The following is a 24,407-nucleotide window of genomic DNA, read 5'->3' as shown; positions in this document are numbered from 1 at the left end:
GATCCCCCCACCTGAAGCTGTGGTCGAGTCCAGACCTCTCCCAGTGCCCTCCTAGCCATGGGTGCAGGGCCTCTGTATGGGATTGAAGTTGTGAAGGATCAATGAACTGGGGGTGATGGGGGAACTGACACTGCAGAGTATTACATTGCCTGGGGCAGAGTATTCTTGGAATGGTGGATCGCTCCTACTTTCTGGCATTCTTTGGGCACGGTGCTGGTGGGATGGAAGGTAGCCAGGGGATTGGGGAGGAGGCTGTTTGGCAGGAAATCATGGTGGGCCCTGGAATGTGTCTATGTGTGTATGATCTGAATCATTGTGTGTGTGTGTGTATGTAGGGCCACATTGTTGTGTATGTGTGCATGTAGCTGTTTTATCCATAAGCCTGTGTCTGTGTTTATTTGTCGGTCCATGGACCTGTGTTTGTGTATTAAAGATGAGCTTTATTTGTCACATATACACCAAACCATACAGTGAAACTTATGGCTTGCATCAACGACCAATATAGTCTGAAATGAACGGGGGCAACCATGCTTCCGGTGCCAACATGGCCTGCCAACAACTTACTAATCCTAACCCGTTTGTCTTTGGAACATGCGAAGAAGCCAGAGCACTTGGAGGAAACGTACAAACTCCTTACAGCGACGGGATTGAATCCTGATCTTATAGCTGGTGCTGTAAAATGTTGTGCTAACCATTTTGCTATTGTGCCACCAAATCACACTGACGTGTGTGTGTGTGTGTGTACTCACTTACCTGTGAGTGTGTGTTGTACCTGCTTTAACCATGGACCTCTGTCACTGTGTGAGTTCACCCACCTGTGTGATTCTGCCTGTGCAGCACAGTCAAGTATCCTGGCACACATCTCTCTCACATTCTTCAAATACACAGACATACACTTACAAACACACCCCATGCACACAGCCTCCACTCACTCACAAACACTCCCCATACACACACCCTCCACACACTCACAAACACTCCCCATACACGCACTCACTCACAAACACTCCCCATACACACACCCTCCACACACTCACAAACACTCCCCATACACGCACTCACTCACAAACACTCCCCATACACACACCCTCCACACACTCACTCACAAACACCCCCCACACAGGCACCTTCCACACACTCCCTTTACACACACTCACACACAAACACTCTCCATACACACACCTTCCACACACTCACTCACAAACACCCCCCACACAGGCACCTTCCACACACTCCCTTTACACACACCCTCCACACACTCATTCACAAACACTCCCCATACACACACCCTCAACACACTCACTCACAAACACTCCCCATACACACACCATCCACACACTCCCCATACACACACCATCCACACACTCCCCATACACACACCCTCCATGCACTCACTCACAAACACTCCCCATACACATACCCTCCACACATTCACTCACAAACACTCCCTTTACACACACCCTCCACACACTCACTCACAAACACTCCCTTTACACACACCCTCCACACACTCTCACAAACACTCCCCATACACACACCCTCCACGCACTCTCACAAACACTCCCCATACACACACCCTCCACGCACTCTCACAAACACTCCCCATACACACACCCTCCACACATTCACTCACAAACACTCCCTTTACACACACCCTCCACACACTCACTCACAAACACTCCCTTTACACACACCCTCCACACACTCTCACAAACACTCCCCATACACACACCCTCCACGCACTCTCACAAACACTCCCCATACACACACCCTCCACGCACTCTCACAAACACTCCCCATACACACACCCTCCACACCCTCACTCACAAACACTCCCCATATAGGCACCTTCCACACACTCCCTTTACACACACCCTCCACACACTCACTCACAAACACTCCCCATACAGGCACCTTCCACACACTCACTCACACTCCCCATACACGCACTCACTCACAAACACTCCCCATACACACCCCCTCACACACAAACACTCCCCATACACACACCATCACTCACAAACACTCCCCATACACACACCATCACTCACAAACACTCCCCATACACACACCCTCCACACCCTCACTCACAAACACTCCCCATACAGGCACCTTCCACACACTCACAAACACTCCCCATACACACACCCTCCATACACTCACAAACACTCCCTTTACACACACCCTCCACACACAAACACTCCCCATACACACACCCTCACTCACAAACACTCCCCATACACACACCCTCCACGCACTCTCACAAACACTCCCCATACACACACCCTCCACACCCTCACTCACAAACACTCCCCATACACACACCCTCCACACACTCACTCACAAACACTCCCCATACAGGCACCTTCCACACACTCACAAACACTCCCCATACACACACCCTCCACACACTCACTCACAAACACCCCCCATACAGGCACCTTCCACACACTCACTCACACTCCCCATACACGCACTCACTCACAAACACTCCCCATACACACCCCCTCACACACAAACACTCCCCATACACACACCCTCACTCACAAACACTCCCCATACACACACCCTCCATGCACTCTCACAAACACTCCCCATACACACACCCTCCACACCCTCACTCACAAACACTCCCCATACAGGCACCTTCCACACACTCACAAACACTCCCCATACACACACCCTCCACACACTCACTCACAAACACCCCCCACACAGGCACCTTCCACACACTCCCTTTACACACACTCACACACAAACACTCCCCATACACACACCTTCCACACACTCACTCACAAACACTCCCCATACACACACCCTCCACACACTCACTCACAAACACTCGCTTTACACACACCCTCCACGCACTCACAAACACTCCCCATACACACACCCTCCACACACTCACTCACAAACACTCCCTTTACACACACCCTCCACGCACTCACTCACAAACACTCCCCATACACACACCCTCCACGCGCTCACTCACAAACACTCCCCATACACACACCCTCCACACACTCACTCACAAACACTCCCCATACACACCCTCCACGCGCTCACTCACAAACACTCCCCATACACACACCCTCCACGCGCTCACTCACAAACACTCCCCATACACACACCCTCCACACACTCACTAACACTCCCCATACACACACCCTCCACGCGCTCACTCACAAACACTCCCCATACACACACCTTCCACACACTCACTCACAAACACTCCCCATACACACACCCTCCACACACTCACTCACAAACACCCCCCATACACACACCCTCCACACACTCACTCACAAACACTCCCCATACACACACCCTCCACACACTCACTCACAAACACTCCCCATACACACACACTCCATGCACTCACTCACAAACACTCCCCATACAGGCACCTTCCACACACACCCTCCACATACTCACTCACAAACACTCCTCATAGACACACCCTCCACACACTCACTCACAAACACTCCCCATACACACACCCTCCACACACAAACACTCCCCATACAGGCACCTTCCACACACTCCCTTTATACACACAACCTCCACACACTCACAAACACTCCCCATACACACACCCTCCACACACTCACTCACAAACACTCCTCATACACACACCCTCCACACACTCACTCACAAACACTCCCCATACACACACCCTCCACACACAAACACTCCCCATACAGGCACCTTCCACACACTCCCTTTACACACACCCTCCACACACTCACTCACAAACACTCCCTTTACACACACCCTCCACACACTCACTCACAAACACTCCCTTTACACACACCCTCCACACACTCACAAACACTCCCCATACACACACCCTCCACACACTCACTCACAAACACTCCTCATACACACACCCTCCACACACTCACTCACAAACACTCCCCATACACACACCCTCCACACACAAACACTCCCCATACAGGCACCTTCCACACACTCCCTTTACACACACCCTCCACACACTCACTCACAAACACTCCCCATACACACACTCTCCACACACTCACTCACAAACACTCCCCATACACACACCCTCCACGCGCTCACTCACAAACACTCCCCATACACACACCCTCCACGTGCTCACTCACAAACACTCCCCATACACACACCCTCCACACACTCACTCACAAACACTCCCCATACAGGCACCTTCCACACATTCCCTTTACACACACCCTCCACACACTCACCATACACACACTCACTCACAAACACTCCCCACACACCCTCCACGCGCTCACTCACAAACACTCCCCACACACCCTCCACGCACTCACTCACAAACACTCCCCATACACACACCCTCCACGCACTCACAAACATTCCCCATACACACACCCTCCATGCACTCACTCACAAACACTCCCCATGCACACAGCCTCCACTCACAAACTCCCCATACACACACCCTCCACACACTCACAAACACTCCCCATACACACACCCTCCACACACTCACTCACACTCCCCATACACACACCCTCCACACACTCACTCCCCATACACACTCCCCATGCACACACCTTCCACACTCACAAACACTCCCCATACACACACCCTCCATGCACTCACTCACAAACACTCCCCATGCACACACCCTCCACACACTCACAAACACTCCCCATGCACACAGCCTCCACACACTCCCCATACACACACCCTCCACACACTCCCCATACACTCACTCACAAACACTCCCCATGCACACACCCTACACACACTCACAAACACTCCCCATACACGCACTCACTCACAAACACTCCCCATACACACACCCTCCACACACTCACAAACACTCCCCATACACACACCCTCCATGCACTCACTCACAAACACCCCCCATACACACACCCTACACACACTCACAAACACTCCCCATGCACACACCCTCCACACACTCACAAACACTCCCCATACACACACCCTCCATAGTCAGATAAACACACACACACAGACAATCAGAATCAGGTTTTAACTTCACTATTGTGAAATTCCTTGTTTTGTGGCAGCAGTACAGTGCAAGACATTTAAAAAAAGTTGCAGTTAAAGTAAATAAATACCAAAATAAATAAATAGTTTCCGTCTGCACTGTTCTGTTTGTGAACCCCTGCTCCCATGCAGACACATACACTTCCAATTTGCGCACGCACACACACTACCCTTGTGCAAATAAACACTTCTCATTCACACTCTCCACACACACATCTTGTGCACACTTCCCATACATTCCCCATGTATGCACATAAACACCTACATCCTCCATGTGCACACACACGCTCCACACAGTGCTCTCACCCACGTGCACACACCCTCTACACACAGTCTGACAGATCACGCAGTGTCCAACAATCATAAGTGCCGTTTATTTTAATCTCTGCTCTCACAATAACCACAAACTACAGTGATCCTGAAAGTTGTGACGAGCGAAAGACAAGAAGCGCCCACGATCAGACCTGGAATGGAATGAGGACCAGAATCAGGTCCAGGACCAGGGCCAAGTCCGGGGAAGAACCAAACTCAGTCCATCCACAGAAGGCACACGTTTCTACTGCCACCTGCTTTAGTTCATTACTGGAGATGCTGATTCAAGTTCAGGACCGCGGTCTGATTTCACTGACAACAGCGGCCAATTTGGCCATGGACTCTGGCAGATTTTACCAGGTCTTGAATCCAGAAGCAGCTCAACTGGAACATCATCTTAACAGATAAAGAGACAAAAGTTGGTAAGACATTAGTTCCAGCCATGATTCTGGTCTGTTTGGACAATTCCCCCAGGTCTGCGACACATTTACTAAATCCCAAGAATCCACAGGCAACATTTGCAGTCATTGTAATACTGAATAGATCATCTTGACACAACGGAATGAGACAGCCCATAAACACCTGAAGCTGAAGATTAAGTTAAAAACAGAGATCAAAGAGCCGAGGGGACGGGAGGAGATGTTCGGGGTGAGTACAGGATAAAGACGGGAGGGGAGGCAAGGAGGTTAAAAAGATGTGATGGGGTGGAAAAGGGGGGATCATGGGATTTGGGATTAGCACTGGGGAGAAGAGTGAGGCAGAGGGAGGATTGGAGGAAGTGAGATATCAGGAGCTGGGAAGGAGAGTGGAAGATGGGAGTGAGAGAGACAGGTGGAGGAAGGGAGATATGGAAGTGGGAAGGGGATAGAGAGGTGGAAGGACATCGGGGGTTGGAAGTGGAGTGGCAAATTGCCTGAGTTTTACAGCAGACAGTGTCTGGAGGAGGAGATGAGCTGCTCGGGAGCGAGCAGTGCGTTAAGATCAGGGTGACCATTCCCCTCATTCCCTACTGCATGCCCCCATCCGGCAGGGCGCGGCACACTCCCACAGTACAACCACGGAGTTTCCACTGGCTGTCCGTGGGGCACGTGTGACTCTCGTGGAGATCCTCCAGCTACGTGTAATATGGCCCCTGGAATTAGCAGCGAGACCCACAGCACCAGACTGTATCATTCCCAGTCAAAACCAAACAACACATTCCCCTCAAATAAGTCTCTCCAGACACACAGTGAAGCTCCCTCTAACACTGTCCCATCACACACTCCCGGGGACAGACACAGAGTGAGGCTCCCTCCACACCGTCCCATCACATACTCCCAGGGCAGGGACAGCATGGTTCAATAAGAACAGGATTTGCATTGCCCCTTCCACAGATCTCCCCAACCCTTGTCCAGCCCACCAAATCCTTTTGAGATGTAAGCACTGTTATAATCTGTTAGGAAATGTGGTTGTCTATTTGTTCAGACTGATGACTCTTGAGATGATGGGCAGGAAGTCAGGGAAATTTCCTCGCTGCCCTTCAAATCATGAACATCCAGTTTCAGAGCAAGTACAGATCGTCAGCTCCCTGCCCTTGCTCTGCCATCTGTTAAGACTGTGACTGATCTGTAACCTCACTCCAGCTTCCTGTCTACCCCTGGCAACCTTTCACCTCACTTATTATCAAGAATCTTAAATCTACAGAATTCCCACTGCCATAGGAGCAAGAGTTACAAACACTCATCTCCATCTTAAATGGACCCCCCTTATTTTTAAATAGATCTACACGTCCCCACCCCCACGAGAGAAAACATCCACTTCGTACCCACCCTGTCAGGACCATTCAGGATCTCACGTGTTTCAATCAACTCTTCTCTCACTAACTCCAGCCTGTCTAACCTTTCTTTGCACGATAACCTCCTACTCCAGGCAGTGCTCTGGAAAGTCTTGTCTGAACTGTTTCCAATGCATTAATACTGTTCCTTAAAAACAGACTCTACTGCTGTACACTCTACTTTGGATGCCCTTTATAGCATAGTATAATTTCCCTACTTTTGTATTCAATTCCCTTCGCAATAAACAATACCATTCTGTTAGCTTTCCTAATTACTCTCAGTAATTGCCTTCTGTGAATCATAGACGCAGACACTCCATCCCTCTATATCTCAGTGCTCTACAGTCCCTCTCCATTTAGACAAAATACTTTTCTATTTTTCTTGCTTCTAAATAGCCTCACAGGAACATTTATTTGCCAGTGAGAGACGAGATGGGCGTGGGCTTATGTGTTATGTAAAATATATGGCACCTCAGCCAGTGAAGTGCTCCATACTGCATTGCAGTAAAGTTAGTTTCGAGCCCAGATTGTGCCTTCAACACTGTCAGGGCAGCAACAATAACATCTCCCGATCAGTTATTGTTAAAGAGTAGAAATATAGTTTAGACATAGAGTGAGCTTCCTCCACACTGTCCCGTCACACACTCTCAAGGCAGGGACAGCATGGGTTAGACACAGAGTAAAGCTCGTGTCCCATCACACACACACACACACACACACACGGCAGCGACAGAACACATCAGGAAAAAGATTCATCCACACTGTTCTCATCACACACTTGCAGGGCAGGGATAACACAGGTTTAGTCACAAGAGTGAATCTCCCTCCACACTCCCAGGGACAAGGAAGCATGTTTACATAACGGGTGGGATACAAAGTAAATCAGCCTTTACTAGCTTCTCACTATTCGTCGTGTGCTTCTTTTTTTCTCTAGGCAAAGTGAACATCCTCACCTCTCGCTGCTTAATTCTCCATCTCTCACTGTCTCACCCCAACAGCCCCTAAGCTGGACTCCTTTGCAAACTGCCTTCATATCACATCTCACTTTACCACTTAGTTTTGGGTATCTGCCAACATGTAACACGTTACACTTCAAAGTCACTACTCCAGACTTAACACAGCTACGGCCCCCAGCACCCCACTGATGCGCCTCTTCAGCCTAACAGAGACCTCCTGATCCTGGCTCTGGTTTTATGTCGTTGAACCAGAAAACCGCAAAAGGTCCTGATTTCAGAATTAACCTTTCACGTGGCACTTTATCAAATGGCTATTAAAATCCATACACCACATCTAGCACCTCTCCCCCTTACTGTTATTTGATGAAGACCAGCTTCACTACCACGTTCCACCCCTCTCTGTGCTCTGTTACTACGGAATAAAACACTGTAGCATTTTTGTAAACACAAAGCTCAGGCAAACTGTCGATAGTTGCATACTCTTCTCCACCCCTCCCTTTCAGAAATACCATTTATTTTGGTTCCTTTCCAATGCCCTTGGACTGCTGGACCTAGACATTCGGAGAAGTGCCTGATGAAGCATTAACCATCTCCCAGTCACTTCAGGGTGTCAGCCATCACCTATCAAATTCTGGGTTGTTTTCTTTTGCAGATGCTATTAATCACCTTCCTACCCTTAGATCCTTGGTTAGCTCCTATTTATATGTTTTAATATCTCCAGCTATGAAAACTGATATCTTGGTAATCTATTTCCACTTTCCCCATCACTGACTTCCACCTCCACCTCCACAAGATGTAGGCTGCTTGGGCTACACGCTCCCCTGTACATCACCAGGCACAAATTCATATTTCCTCACACTTTCTATTTTATCTTTCTTAATTATTGTGACTCTTTGCTTGTTTCTACTGTGCTCAGGCCAGACACACCTTGATAACACTTTTAAGAATCCTTACCCTTCTTAAAGAGCCCAGATGCAGTCATCTCCACCCCCGCAGAGATTTTTCCTCTCCAGCAGAATCAATTCATAATATTCAAACATTCCTTTGAATGATTGCTATAACTTATCTAATGTCTAATATTTCAATTTGCCCCTTGTACCCAACCTTGAGCAACTCATCTATAACAGCTGCTTGATGCCTTGTTACTGAGGTTTAAGACACTAGATTTGGACTTCAGCACATTGGAGCACTCCAAGATGTGGTTTTTAAGTTATATCTCGCTACGATCACCCTTTCCTGGACCAGAGGTTAGTTTGTATTTACAAATTTATCCTGTCTCGTTACAAAAGGGAGGTCTAAAACAGCCTCATCTCTGATTGGGTCCATAATGTTTTGCTCTAGAAAACGACTGAAATTCGTTGTATCAAATCAATTCCCAAACTACTCCACCAGTTTGGTTTGTTGAACCTGTAAGGTGTACGTCAGCAAGTTGATCAGGCGTGACAGCAAAGTGCTTTAACTTTCTGCACTTTGACCACAGGCATATCACTGAGAGAAATCAGTCTTTATATATTTATCTTGCTTCTTAGTTTTTCTAATGTTTTAAATTTCACTATAATAAATTACCTGTTTTACTCTTTCTAATATAATGTCTCCTACACATATCTCCATACCTGACGTTCCAACACTTGGGCCCATCCAGGTGTTGGGTGACATTCTAGATTAGAATTTGGTTCTTTGATCGGTATTTCCCTATGAACAACAAGTTAGCGTTTGGACACTGTACTGGATGTGGACAAGCCATGTTAAAACTTTAACAAATGCACTGACTTCAGCGACTAATAGCAACGCTGGCAAATTCAGACTCAGCTGACAGTGGCCATGAAATTACTGCATTCACTGGTTCACCAGTGTCTCAGGGAAGGAAACCACTGTCCTCACTGTCAAAATGTTCACCACATCTGATATCAGTGACTCTAAACCATTCAGGGTCAATGAGGAGGTGGTGATAATACCTGACACTTCAATAATAGGTCAGTGTATGACCTATTGATGGCCAGGGTGAAAAGTCAATTTGTGACCCACTGCATCAGATGGTGAAAGGACAGAACATGACCCACGGCTGCAGAGGGCGAAAGGTCAGTGCGTGACCCGCTGTCGCAGAGGGTGAAAGGTCAGTGCGTGACCCGCTGTCGCAGAGGGTGAAAGGTCAGTGCGTGTTCCACTATCACAGAGGGTGAAAGGTCAATGCACCACCCACCGCCACAGAGGGTGAAAGGTCAGTGCGTGACCCACTGTCGCAGAGGGTGAAAGGTCAGTTTGTGACCCACTGCAGCAGAGGGTGAAAGGTCAGTGTTTCTTTACATGATATATTCCTGAGGCACTGTCACATTAACCAACCCCATCCCTCCCATTCTACTGTATGTTAAACATACTATCCCTGTCCCATATCTCCACCCTCCCTCTCCCACCCTCATTCCCTCTCCCTTACCCACTCCCTCTCCTGGTCCCTGACCACTTTGCTTCCCCAACCTATCCTCCCACCATCCCTCCCCCTCTAGATCCCTGGTCCTGCCCCTAAAATTCCACCTGCCTGTGCCCCACCTCCTTTCCCCTTCACTGCTCATTCCATTCCCCTCAGCCCCTCCTCTCCCTGCCTTCTCAGCCCAAGACCCCAACCTCCCCTTCCCTTCCCGCCCACCCCCTCCCACAGTTATGGCAGTTCCTGCTTTTGAAGTTAGCCAATGCTTGTAGAAGAGCGGGTGACTGTGCGCCCTCTGTCTGCCCCAAATTCCCAAATGGACCCAGAACTCTTTGCTAAAGGGCAGAGGTTCTTGGCCTGCTGACCAGAGTCATCCAGGGCTGGCTTCCCAGCCTATGGCCTGCTCGTTCACCTCCCCACCCTGGCTGTGAGGGGAAGGGATTAGTGTGGAGGGAGCCCCTCCACTGTGAAACCCATTCCCCTCCAACACAGTCACCTCCCGCCCTGTGCCCAAAGACCCCTGGCCCAATACACCTGAATCCACCCCAGCAGCACCAGAATCCCCCACCCGGTCACCTACAAACCCTCCACCTCCAGTAACCCAGCCCGACACCCCACCACTACTAGACCTATGCTTGCAAGACCACCCTCATGGAGACCCCCAACCCCAGCGGGTTCCCGATATAAAACCATCGCCAACAAGTATGTTAAAGAAACCGGGAAACATTCTGCGGCGAGTGAGCCGGGGGGGCCGGAGGGCCGGTCACATCATGTCCTCCAACACGTTGGGTTTGCGGACCCACTCCAGCGTGAGAGGCTCCGACGCGGCCATGATCATGCACATGAACTGCCTGCCCGTTCTCTTGTCAATGGGGTAGATGGTTGTGGGGGTGAACCTCTTATTGCTCTCCACAAACTCGCAGAGGTCCTGGTAGACCTGGGGGTACTCGTGCCTGAGGAAGACGCCGCGGATGCGCAGCTCCCGCTGCACGTTGATGAAGCACACCTCCCGCGCCTTGCGGCCCGCCTCGTCGTCCTTGGCGATGTCCGTGGTGCCGGGGGGCGGCGTCAGGATCAGGGTCTCCATCTCGTCCTCGGAGGCCCGGTAGGCCTTCCTCTCGGGGCTGCCGGAGGCCAGGGCGATCTTGGCGAAGCGGCGGACGCTGGGCGTCTGCAGGCGGGGCGAAGGGTTCTCGGGCACCTTCTGGCCCAGGGCCACCGAGACGTTGAGCAGGAAGCACTCCTCGGGGTTGTACTGCTGGCCCGCCTCCTGGATCTCCCTCAGGTACTCCCCGAGGTGGTCGGCGTAGCCCTCCAGCTCCCGCATCGACAGGTAGGTGGGGGCGAGCAGCAGGCTCTCCAGGCCGAAGCGCAGGAAGTTGTCGGCGGAGCCGGGGTTGGGGAAGCCCAGGAAGAGTACCCCCCGGCCCCGGGACAAGTAGCCCATCCTGGCGATGCGAGAGAAGGCCTTGTGGGCGGCCTGGTTCTCCCGGCAGTTACGCAGCACCCGTTTGCAGGTGCTGCTGACCCGCCCGTAGACACAGGCCTCCTTGTGGGTCTCCCAGTCGTCCTTCCTGCAGCCACGGGAGCAGTAGTAGGTGTAGCAGCTGTGGCAGGACTTGAAGTAGAGCCGTGCGTTGAACAGGGTCTCGGTGAGGCCACACTTGAGGTTCGAGCACATCATGGTGTCCACCTCGTCCGAGGCGCGCTCCCGCAGCGGGCCCTCGCAGGGGCTGGGGGGCAGGTCGGGCGAGGTGTCGGCTAGGGCGCCCCGCCCTGGGGTCTCGGCGAGCAGAGCGTCGCCGGGGGGGTCCTCGCCTCCGATCAGCCGGCGGAGCCGCTCCAGCAGGCCGTCCGGGGGGGACCGGGGGGTGGGCACCTTGCAGGTGTCGATGACCAGGTCGGCCAGCACATCGTCCAGCTGCTGCTCCCCGGCGGGCTGGGGCCCCGGGCCGGGAACTCCCCCGCCCCTGCCTCCCTCCTCCTTCTCCAGGTTGCATGACAGCAGGTCGTTGAAGGAAGCGCTGAGGCCGTTGGGCCCATCGGCCGGCTGCCGGGCCCGGTTTCGGGCCACACCCGCGGCCGGCAGCTCATTGTCAGTGATGGTGATTTCGGGAGTGACGTACCAGGAACGGCCAGCCGTCGGTCGGCCGCCCTCCCCCTGCAGCTTCTCGGCCAGGGAGCTCTCGGACAGGGAGAGGGCAGCGTAGCGCTGGGGCGAGCGCGACAGATTGACCACCGTGGGCTGAAGCCTGGGGCTGGTGGAGCTCAGGCCCCCTTCCCTCCGCGGGAGGGTCTCGCAGCTGTGGCAGCCGGGCGTCCCGGGCGCGGGCCGGCGGAGGATGTCATCCCAGGACCTGGAATGGTGCCGGGAGTGGGCGGCCAGCGGGGGGAGGGAGGCTGGCACCCAGCGAGGGGGCTGGAGGGGGTGGGCCGCCCGGTAGGTACCCCACCAGTCAGGGCAGTGCGTGGGCGAGGCCAGGCCCCGGGGCAGGCTGTGGACCTCAGGGTAGTCCTGGGGGAAGCCCCCTCCCCAGTGCCCGGCACCCCGGCAGAGCTGGGGCGGGCACCCGTGGGTGGCCAGGGTCCAGTAGTCTCCAGCAGGCGGGAGCCCGGGTGAGGGGGTCCGGGGTGTCCGCCGGCCGCTGGGCACGGTGAGGCTGCGCCCCGGCTGGGCCTGCCAGGCCGATGCCTGCGGCTGGCGTCGAGGGAGGGGACAGGGGAGAGCTGCCCCCTCAGGCGGAGGCTTCATGTCCAGCCGGTAGCGGACGTGCAGCCCGGGCCGGGGCCCCGGGCCCTCCTCGCGGGCCGTAGCGTAGAGGCAGGCCTCGGCCCGTTGCGGCTGCAGCTTGATGGGGTGCACCTCGTCCACCCTGCCCCGGGTCGGAACCCAGGTTTCCCTCCTGGGGGAACCCTCCCCCCTGCGGATGGATTCCCGCGGCCCCCGCTGGACGTCCCGCCCCCGGCGCGGCCTCTCGGGTGAGCGCGCCTCCACCGGGACGGGCCGGTAGGTGGTCTTAACCCTGGGCGCACTCCTCGACCGGCCCCTCTTCTTGCCCTCGGGCCGGAGGGGCTCCCGCGGCTCGGCCGAGGCGGGGCAGAGGCGTCCGACCACCAGGTCCGGGGCCGAGGAGCGCAGGTGGACCGGCCTCCCGAGCGAGTCCCAGGCCGTGTCGGGGCTCGGGGCCCGCCGCTCGTGCCGGCGGCCGGAGGGCTCGTCAGCGGGGCCCGGGGCCGGCGGCTGCCCCTCCAGCGACTGCAGGAAGTCGAAGCTGCGGCACTGGCGCTTGCCGAGGTCCCGCTGCGCGGCCTGCAGCGAGCTGGGGCTGGCGGAGTCGTACACACCCCGCGCTCGGTACATCTTGGGCTCTCCTGGCATCGTGCTGACTTTGATCTCTCGGTAGACGGTAGACACCAGTATGTCCGGAGGGTCCGTCCGTGTCATCTTAAAGGAGCGGTAATCGTTGCTGAATTCTCTCAGACCCTTTCACAGTGATTCCACCCTGCAACAACAGGACAAACGTTAGAGCCGGCGGTCTGGTGTCTGCCACTGGCGGCTGTCATCTGGATATTCCTGCTCAGCACTGAATCACTGAGCTGGACTGGGGCCCTCAGGCACTGTCCTGTATCAGAGAACCCCCCCCCCCCCCCACCCCATGCTTAGCCTGTCTCAGTTTAACGAGATCCCAATCATTCTGTACTCCACTGACTATCAGACCAACCAGCCTGATCTGTCCTCGCCTGTCTGCCACTCCAGAAATCAGTCCGGTAAACCTTTGTGGCATCCCTCTCACGGCCTGCATACCATTTCGGCTGGGGTCCCACCAAAGCCCTGTACGTCTGCAGCCCGTACTCAAATCCTCTGGCAATGGATACCAATGTACCGTTCACGTTCCTGACTGCCCTGCTGCACCTGAACACTGGTCAAGGGTACTCAGATCCAGTTGTGGCCCCCCCTCTTCCCCATCTATCAACATTCAGATAACGTCTTTCTGTTTTTAGAGCCAGTGTTCTATTTACTGTATATCCATGTAAAACTGCACTCAGCCAACTTGTCTGAATCTCACCGGATCGTCACTGTTCACACACCCTCCAACTTCTCCATCATCTACATACAGTGAGGGACAGACTGATGCAGCCCGATGTGTGGGGCAGACGGGCACCAGGTCAAAGGTCAGGCTCAGCTTCCGTCCAAACGAGGATTGGGCAGGAGCAAAGGTGGCTGGGGTGGAGACCCTTCTCAACGTCAGTGAGGGCGCTCACCTCAGACTGTCAGTAAGGGTACTCCTTCACTGTCAAAGAGGGAGTTCCACTCCCCGTATCAATGATGGAGCTCCACACCCTACAAAGAGGGCGTTCCACTCACTGTTAATAGACAATAGACAATAGTTGCAGGAGTAGGCCATTCGGCCCTTCGAGCCCATCCACAATTAGTACCCCGTTCCTGCCTTCTCCCCACATCCCTTGACTCCGCTATCTTTAAGAGCTCTATCTAACTCTTTCTTGAAAGCATCCAGAGAATTGGCCTCCACTGCCTTCTGAGGCACAGCATTCGACAGATCCACAACTCTTTGGGTGAAATAGTTTTTCCTCAGCTCTTTTCTAAATGGCCTACCCCTTATTCTTAAACTGTGGCCTCTGGTTCTGGACTTGCCCAACATCAGGAACATGTTTCCTGCCTCTAGCGTGTCCAATCCCTTAATAATCTTATATGTTTCAATCAGATCCCTCTCATCCTTCTAAATTCCAGTGTATACAAGCCCAGTCACTCCAAGCTTTCAACATATGACAGTCCCGCCATCCCGGGAATTAACCTCGTGAACCTACGCTGCACTCCCTCAATAGCAAGAATGTCCTTCCTCAAATTTGGAGACCAAAACTGCACACAACACTCCAGGTGTGGTCTCACCAGGGCCCTGTACAGCTGCAGAAGGACCTCTTTGCTCCTATACTCAACATGCCATTACATCAACATGCTGTTGATGGGGAGTTTCCTTCAAAATGAGTGTTGTCCCTCAAAATATTGATGAGGGTGCACTCTCACTCTGTGATGAGGGAGCATGCCAAATACCATTACTCTTGGTGATACCTCAGTGTCAAAATGGGAAACCCCACCCCCTGAAGAGTAAAAGATGCTCACCTCGTAGTGTCAATAAGGGAGCTCCTCTTACACATTCCACCAACGTGCTCTCCTCAAAATACTGACAAGTGTGTACCTTCAAACTAGCAATGTGGGTGTTTCCTCACACCGTTGGTGAGAACATTGTCCTACTGGGATCGTTATTGATGGGTACATGGGTCAGCAAGGATGTGCTGGCTGAAGGGCCTGTTTCTTTGCCCTATAACGCTATGCCTATGACTGGGGTTCTCCCTCACTGGCGATGAGGGAACTTCCTCGGAAGGCCACGTTCCCTACTCATTGTTCATGACGCAGTGCACTCAGACTTCAGCAGAAGAGGAAGAGTATGAGACCAGCCACCCCGAGAGCCTCACGTGCACCTGATCCCATTGCGGAAAGGTCAGTATTTCAGAGGGTGACCCTACAGAAAGCATCTGACTTGGGTGGTGCCCCTGCCTGTGTCCTTAGACCCTGTGCAGATCAGCTGGTGGGGGTATTTGCAGATATTGTTAACCTGTCCCTGCTTTAAGATCACTATCATCCCATTAACTGAGAAGGTGAAGTGTTTTATTGACTACCTAACAGCGGCCCTGACACCTGCCATCATGAAGTGCTATGAGAGGCTGACCATGCACATATTAACTCCAGCCTCCCAGAAAACCTTGATCCACGACAAATCTGCTTACTGTTGAAACTGGTCCATGGTGGGCGCCATTTCCCTGGTCCAACACTCACCTTTGGAGCATCCGGACAGGAAATATACCTACATTAGATTATTGTTTATTAACTACAGCTCCACCTTCAATGTCACCATTCCAAGGAAACTCATCACCAAACTTCAAGACCTGCAAGTCAGCTCCTCCCTCTGCAACTAGACCTTTGACTTACCGACCAAAAGACCGAAATCAGTATGGATAGGCAGCAACTCCTCTTCTGCCACGACTGTTCTCAACACTAGTGCGGCACAAGACTGCATCCCAGGCCCTCTATTCCCTGTAACCTCATGACGGCATGGCCAGGTTCTGCTCTGACTCCATTTACTAATTTGGAGATGATACCACTGTGATGGGCCACACCTCAAAAAACGATGAGTTAGAGTACAGGAAGGAGACAGCTTTGTAATATGGTGTTACAACAATGTTAGCAAAGCAAAAGAACTGGTCACTGACTTCAGGAAGGGGGACGATGAGCATGCTCCTGTCTTTATCAATGGTGCTGAGGCTAACAGCTGAAAACTTCAAGTTCCTTGGAGTGAGTATAACCTGCCCTGGCCCAACCATGTAGAACTCACCAATATCTCAGCTTCGTCAGGAGATCTAGTAAGCTTGATGTGTCCCTGTTGACCTTTACCAAATTTTGTCGATGAATCATTGAAAGCATCCTATCGGGATGCATCGTGGTTTGGTATGGAAACTGCTCTGGTTGAGACCGCAAGTAATGCAGAGAGTTATGGACACATCTGAGCACGTAATAGAACTAGCCTCCTCTCCATGAATTCTTACTGCCTCAGGAAAGCAGCCACCATCATCAAAGACCCCACCCACCATGGACCTTCTCTCTTCTCCACTCTTCCTTTGGGCAGAAGATACAGAAGCCAGAGAGCACACAACACCAGGCTCAAGGACTTCTACCCCACTATTAAAAAACCATTGAATGGTTCTCTAGTAAGATAAATGGACTCCTGATGTCACAACCTGCCTTGCTGTGTTAGTGCACCTTACTGTACTTTCTCGGCAGCTCTGCATTCTGTTGCTTTCTCCCAATCACTGTGTAATGCTTTGATCGGTATGAACAGTATGCAAGGCAGGCTCTGGACACGTGTCGATAATAAATCAATTCCATTCCTAATGAGGGAGCAGCCCACGTTCTACCAATAAGAATATTGATCCATTGGGAAAACAGGCAAAGGCATGGCTGATGGACTTTAACTCAGACAGGAAGAAACTGGTGTATTTTGGGCAATTAAATATAACCAAGACATTCACAGTGAATGCAGGGCCCTGGGGAGTGTCATTAAACTGACCGACCTTGGGGTACAGTTCATAGTTCCTTGAAAGTGGCAGCACAAGGTGGCAAGGAAGGTATATGGTATATATGTCTGCTTCAGCTGAGGCAGTGGGTACCAGGGTTGGGAAGTTATGTTACATTTGTACAAAATGTCGGCCAGGCCACACGTGTATAGTTCTGGAAAGGTGAAGGGTTCCACGAAATGTTCACAAGGATGCTATCCCGCATTGGAAGGCTTGAGTTATACGTAGAGAGATTGGATGGGCTGTGTCTGTTTATCCTTAAAGCAAAGTGCAATTTCAAGTTTAATTGTCATTCAACCAGAGATGAATACAGTAGGGAAAGGGATGAGATTTAAAATGGACCTGAGGGATGAATCACACCAAGAGTAGTTGGTATCTAGAATGAGTTGGTGAAGGAGGCAGGAACAGTAATGGCATTTTGATCAGCGCGTTCTCTCACAGTGAGAGGCCACTGGACAGGGCCCGGAATGGAGTGATATGGAATTATGTGGTAAAGAGGGGCATGAAGGTCAGCATAGACGTGGTGGGCCAAAGGGCCTTTTTGTGTGCTGCACAGCTCTTGGACTCACACAGTAAGTGAAGGTGTCCCATTCAAAATGTGAATGATGAACCTTCCTTCCACACTCAATGACTCTGTTCAGCGTTAACACTGTCAATGAGGGAGCTCCCTCACTTCCTGCTGCTGTCTGTAAGGGATGTGTGAATTCTCTCTGAGACTGGGTGGGTTTCCTCTGCTTTTCCCCCACAGGCTAAAGATGCATCGGTTGATAGATTAATTAGTCAACTGTCTCTTCAGCTGGAATTGTCATCCCTCTTGTCTCCCTGTGATTGGGAGTACAGACAGGTCCACTGCTGCCCAAGGTGAACTAGTTTCATGAAGGAACACTGCGAGGCAGGTCAGGAAATACAACAAACTATCCCAACAGAGTGTAGCCATCCCAACTTTGGACCCAGAAAGGATTGTCACCACTCAAACTGGGGAAAGTATGGACAAGGCGACTAGATCGGTCCTTCCCGAGAGGCTAAACTTTGCTCCGGTCCCCAGAGCTACACCTTATCGGGACTACAGAGTAGAGCAAGCAATCTGAAAACTACCATCGGATACTGCGGAGATGAGGACACAGGTCTGCACGGCCCTCAAAAGAGCCGTTTTGCCAAAACCGAACATTTACAAAAGGAGAACACCTGGCCATCCAGACACTACGGCGAAACACAGCCATCATGATTTTACCAGCAGACAAAGGAAATGCAATGGTCCTGATGTCCTTGAGGGAATACCACAGGAAAATCCCACAGATCCTGGATGATCCCACCTACAGAGTTCTACAGCGGGATCCCACGGATTCGATTGTCATGATCTCTGCTTTAATGAAGAGATCCAGACTGCCAGCAGATATATGCAAGACACTTCTGCCTCAGGTGCTGGTACCACCGACACCTTATGGGCTCCCTAAGGTACACATGGAGGGCTCCCCCCAAAGCCTGTCGTCACTGGGATAGTTTCTCCAACTTACTTCCTTGCTAAGCATTTAACAACAATGCTGTCTCCCTTTTATAGGGGCTGTGAGCATCACATAACAAATTCGACCAATTTCATAAAAATGATAACCAACATCCAGCTGAGCCCAGAGGACACAATGGCCAGTTTCAACATGGTGTCCCTGTTCAGGAGAGTTCCCATTAAGGACACCTTGGTCCTCCTGCAGTCAAGATTTGATAAGGGTACCATTGACCTTTTTGAATGCACCCTTACATCGATGTACTTCCTCTATAATGGGAACTACTATGAACAAACAGACAGAGTGGCCATGGGATTGTCCTTGTTGCTGGTTATTGCTAATTTCTACATGGAGGACTTTGAGGGGAAGACTCTGTATTCTTTGTCTTTATGCCCCAAATGCTTCTTCAGATCCATGCCTCATGGACTCCAGGCACTCCAACAGTTCCACGACCATCTGAACAGTAGACATCCAAACAGTCCATTTATAATGCAGATGGAGAAGAATGGTTGCTTCCCCTTCCTGGACATTCTAATGGCCTTGGACATGGTGTCTATCGGAAACCTACTCCCATGGACTTGTACCTTAACAATAACAACCACTATCACACCTCCCAACGTGGAGCGGTTCTCTCTACTTTGTTTAACCAAGCGAAAACTATTTTGGACCTGGACTGTCTCTCCGAGGAAATAAGACAATTATGCACAATGTTCTTACAGAATAGGTATGAGGTGAAGGAAATCAATCGGGCCCTTAAAAGGGCCGACAGAAAAACCAAGAAACCTAACGCGGAAGAACCCGTCGCTACCGCTTGTCTTCCCTATATTTCCACGGTTTCTGGAAGGATCGCCAGGATCCTGCAGAAATATCGAATTACTGCCATCCACAAATCCGTGAGGAAGCTCAAATCACAGCTTCTGCGGGTCAAAGATGACCTGGGACTGAGGACGGCTGGTGTTTACAGGATTCCCTGTGAATGCGGAGCAGCGTATATCGGCCAAGGTGGAAACCCGCATCAAGGAGCACAGGAGGTGTATCCATTTGTGTTACCCAGAGAAATCGGCAGTAGCAGAACACTGCATTCACAATGGCTATAGGATTGACTTTGGCACAAAATGCCAATGGCTTTTGGGACTGCCTGAAAAGGAATCCATTGAAATAAGACTAGAGGAAAAGAATTTTCTCTGGATTTCCAGCACCTACACAATATCTTGTGATTTAAATTCTGGAAACACTCAGCATGTCAGACAACGTCGGTGTGGGGGAAACAGAATAAATGCTTTATATCAAACACCCTTTGTCAGGACAGGAAACAAAAGAGGTCTCTTGAAATGTTAAGTCTCCAGAGATGCTGTCTGACCTGCTGAGCCTTTCCAGAATTGTCTGTTTTTCTTTCAGATTTCCAGCACCAGCAGTTTTCTGATTTTCACTGTTAAAGATGCTTTCCCCTGAAAAAGTAGATGAAGACGTTCTCTCACACTGGCAACGTGGCTGCTCACCTCAGTGTCAACGAGGGAGTTCTCACCTGTGTGTTTGTCATGTAGGGGCATGGCTTATTTGCCGCCGGAAAGCTGCTTCTGTCGTGTTGGTCAGTGATTGGTTCATTTAAAATCTGCAATGCTCTTTTCCCATTATTTGGCTTGCGTGCCACAGTGCCCATTTCCGGTTCCGGATGCCTTGTGGGTGGGTGGGGGTAAAAGAGTGCCAGAGATTTTGCCCTCTTTCTTACCAGCTATCCACAGGGCCCACTTCAGGCTGAAGTCGCCATCAGCACTGAAGGACCACTGAGTGAGAGGTGTATGGACAGGAAAGGAATGGAGGGTTATGGGCTGAGTGCAGGTCGGTGAGACTGGGTGAGAGTAAGTGTTGGGCAGGGACTAGAAGGGCCGAGATGGCCTGTTTCCGTGCTGTAATTGTTATATGGTTATTGAGAAAGAGCATTGCAGGCGGAAACGTTCCCCCCCCCCCCGCCCCCAAAGTCGTTTAGTTAAGTAACTGTCCGTAGCACACTTACTCCTTTGCTTTTATACATCAGGGAGATTTAGCAGAGTATCCGTTCATTTAAAGGGTAACTGAATGTCCAGTATTGTGATTTTGGGTAGTTTAGACGCCCAGTTTAGTGTTTCACTGTTCATTTCTAAATAAATAATTAATGTACCCAATTTTAAATTTGTGCCTTCTGTTTCACTCATTGAATCCCTGAACCTGCTCCCCACGTTACAGTGCTCTCCTCAAAATACTAACGAGGGAGCTTGGCCACACTAACACAGCTCAGGAGGGATCTCCCCTCACAATGGTGAACAGAAGCACAACTCACACTAACGCTGTTAATTGCGAGCTCCCTCACTGTTGCTGAGGGATGATCCCTGCTGACCTGACATAAGGGAGTTCCATACACTCTGTGAGGGAGATGCCCTCACACTGGCCATGAGGGTGTTGCCCTCAGAATATTGAGGAAAGAGTTTTCCTTACACCACTGAGGAAAGAACACCACTCTCATACTCAACAGTCCCTCACATTGTCACTGAGGGAACTTCCCACAAAGCATTGCTGAGGTTGCTGGTGATGAGGGAGCTCCACCATAAACCAGATCAGACACTCCCTCAGACGGTCACTCGATGTGCTGCCCTCACTCACTTAGAATGAGAGAACTCTCCTCACACTGGTCAACGAGGGAGCACCCTCTGATTCTCAGTGAGTGTGAGGGATCCTTCCTAACTCCAACATTGCTCTCCTCAAAATGTCAATTCATAGTGACGGAGCTCCCAACATAGTCTCAGTCAGAGTTCCATGCAATTTTCATGAGGTAGCTTCCCTCTCCATCATCACTCTCTCACTGCTCTCCTCACAGTATCACACCTCTCTCATCCCTCCATCACTCATTCCGCTGACTGACTCAGGTGATACCCCACCAGCCCACAAAATGCCCTATCAGAGGAGCAGAGTTGGCACATGCCCCTTGAGGGGGGAAGGAAGACGTCAGGGAGGCTGTGCGAGGGAGAATGGGCAGGGTACGCGGTGTTGAGGGTGTGATGTTGGAGGGATGGTGTCAGGAGGGGTTGATCGATTTTCTGCTGTTCTGACACCACTGACGTTTCACACTGTCCAACTTCCCGTCAGCACTCCGAAAATCAGTGCGTTCATGTTCAAAATAATAGTGGAGAGAGAGAGAGAAGGTGACTGAGAGAGTGTGGGACTTTGAGCGAGCATGTGTGTTACAGTCAGTGTGAAATTAATGGGAATGCCAATTTGAATCTCAGTGTACGGAGTTGTCTTGGAAAAAATTCTTTGCCTCCCTCCCTGCACTTGTCTCCCTCGCTGCCGTGTTCTCTTCCCTCCTACGCTCTCTCCAGCTACCTCCCATCTTGTCTCACTTGTGCTCTCTGTCTCTTCCTCTTCGTTATTTTTTCTGCCTCCCAGTCAGTGAATCAGTCCAACCCGTCACTATTACCCTCACTTTCCCAGACTCTGCCCCTCCCTGCCCGCTCTCTCTGATTCCCTCACCTTCCCACAGGTTCTGTCCATCCCTGTCCGCTCTCTGATTCCCTCACCTTCCCACAGATTCTGCCCCTCCCTGTCCGCTCTCTCTGATTCCCTCACCTTCCCACAGATTCTGCCCCTCCCTGCCTGCTCTCTGATTCTCTCACCTTCCCACAGATTCTGCCCCCCCTGCCCACTCTCTCTGATTCCCTCACCTTCCCACAGACTGTTTCTATTTGTTTTGCTCTCCTCTGTCTCCACTCTCCTTCCCACTGTCCCCTTCTCTCCCCTTTAATATCCCCCCGACTGCCTCTCCATCTGTCTCTCTTTTCCCATTAGCAGTTTCTCTATGCTGTCTCTTACCTTCTCAATGTCACCTTCCACCTGTTTCTGTCTCTGCATATCCGACATTTCCACTGTCTCTCCCCACTTGTCCTTATCTCTCTCCTCTTACTCCTTTCTGACTCAATCTCATTCCCACTGTATGTTTCGCGCTCTCTCTCGTCGAACCCTCTTCCGCACATTTTCTCTGTTGCTGCCTCTCTCTGTATGACCCTCTCTCTCACACAATCTCAGTCAGTCACTCTGTCTCGGACTTTCAGACGGTGTAAGTTTATCACACACTGGTTGCTTGGAAATGCTGGTAGCTGCTACAGATATAATCAGCACTTAACAGGCATCTAGACCGGCACGAATAGGAAGGGATAGGGGCAATAGTGCAGGCAAAAGGGTTTAGTAATAGGTAGATACAACAGCCAACAGAGAGGTGGTGTGATGAATGGCCTAGTCCTGTGCTTTATAACTCTATGCCTCTCACCCAGTCTTTGCCTTGCTCAGCCCCTCTCTCAGCTCCTATCCCTTGTCCTTGCTTCTCTCTGGCCCCATCACCCACTCTCTCTGCCTCTCTCATTTGGAGCACCCGTCTGTTTGTCTCTCTCCATCTCTCTTTCTGCCTCTCTCATTCACTCTACCTCTCTTTGTCTCTCCATCTTTCTCTCTTACCTCTCCCCATCTCTCAGCTTCCTCCCTCGGGCTCCCCCACTCCCTCCCCTGTCTCAACCCGCTCCCCCCACCCCCCCTCCCATTCTCACTGCCTGTGCCAGGTTATGAAATCTGGATCGTGCTCCAATCCCGACATGCCATGAACCTGTGCCCAGCGAACTCGCAGAATCTGTGCTGCACCTGTTAGTGCTGGGTTCTGCTTGCTGACGACAGTAGCTGTGTTGTTTATTGCTTGTGCACAGGGAGCAGCTCCCACTGTGCACACTGCTGCCGGTGAAGCTGCCTGCCCCCAGCAGCCCAGAGGCCTGCCGGCTCCTCAGAAAGGTTTTGGAGAGAGAGGCTGAACTAAAGTGTGGCAGAATCTGGTCGGCTGATTCCTCAGCCCCCAGGTACCCATCAACCAGATTCTATTACTCACCTAGACATGAGGGGTAATTTACAACAGCCATCTAATTTTTGGGATGGTCACAGGGAGAACATGTGAACTCCACACAGACAGCACCCAGGATCGAACCGGGTCTCTGTATATGAGGGAGAAGTATTAACCACTATTCATCCTCCTGATGAAGGGTCTCGGCCCGAAACGTTGACAGCGCTTCTCCCTATAGATGCTGCCTGGCCTGCTGTGTTCCACCAGCATTTTGTGTGTGTTGTTGTTATTCATCCTCCCTGCTTCTCACTGTCTTCTCCACTCCCACTTCCTGCACTTTCTCCCACTCCATCCTCTTGTTCTCCCCCTCTCCCCC

General features: G+C 51.5%; 1 protein-coding gene across 1 annotated transcript in view; it reads right to left on the bottom strand.

The window, feature by feature from the left end:
• Positions 1 to 10,762: 10,762 nt before the first annotated feature.
• ajm1 (apical junction component 1 homolog) overlaps positions 10,763 to 24,407 on the bottom strand; it is a 37,193-nt gene continuing 23,548 nt past the window's right edge. Inside the window, exon 2 of the mRNA XM_073052123.1 lies at positions 10,763 to 14,034. Within this exon, the coding sequence (XP_072908224.1) occupies positions 11,295 to 13,976 (2,682 nt within the window). The 5' untranslated portion in view covers positions 13,977 to 14,034 and the 3' untranslated portion in view covers positions 10,763 to 11,294. The remainder of the gene's footprint in view (positions 14,035 to 24,407) is intronic.

The sequence above is a fragment of the Hemitrygon akajei genome, chromosome 7, assembly GCF_048418815.1.
Source record: "Hemitrygon akajei chromosome 7, sHemAka1.3, whole genome shotgun sequence".
NCBI lineage: Eukaryota > Metazoa > Chordata > Chondrichthyes > Myliobatiformes > Dasyatidae > Hemitrygon > Hemitrygon akajei.
This window is presented reverse-complemented; position numbering and strand designations above follow the sequence as displayed.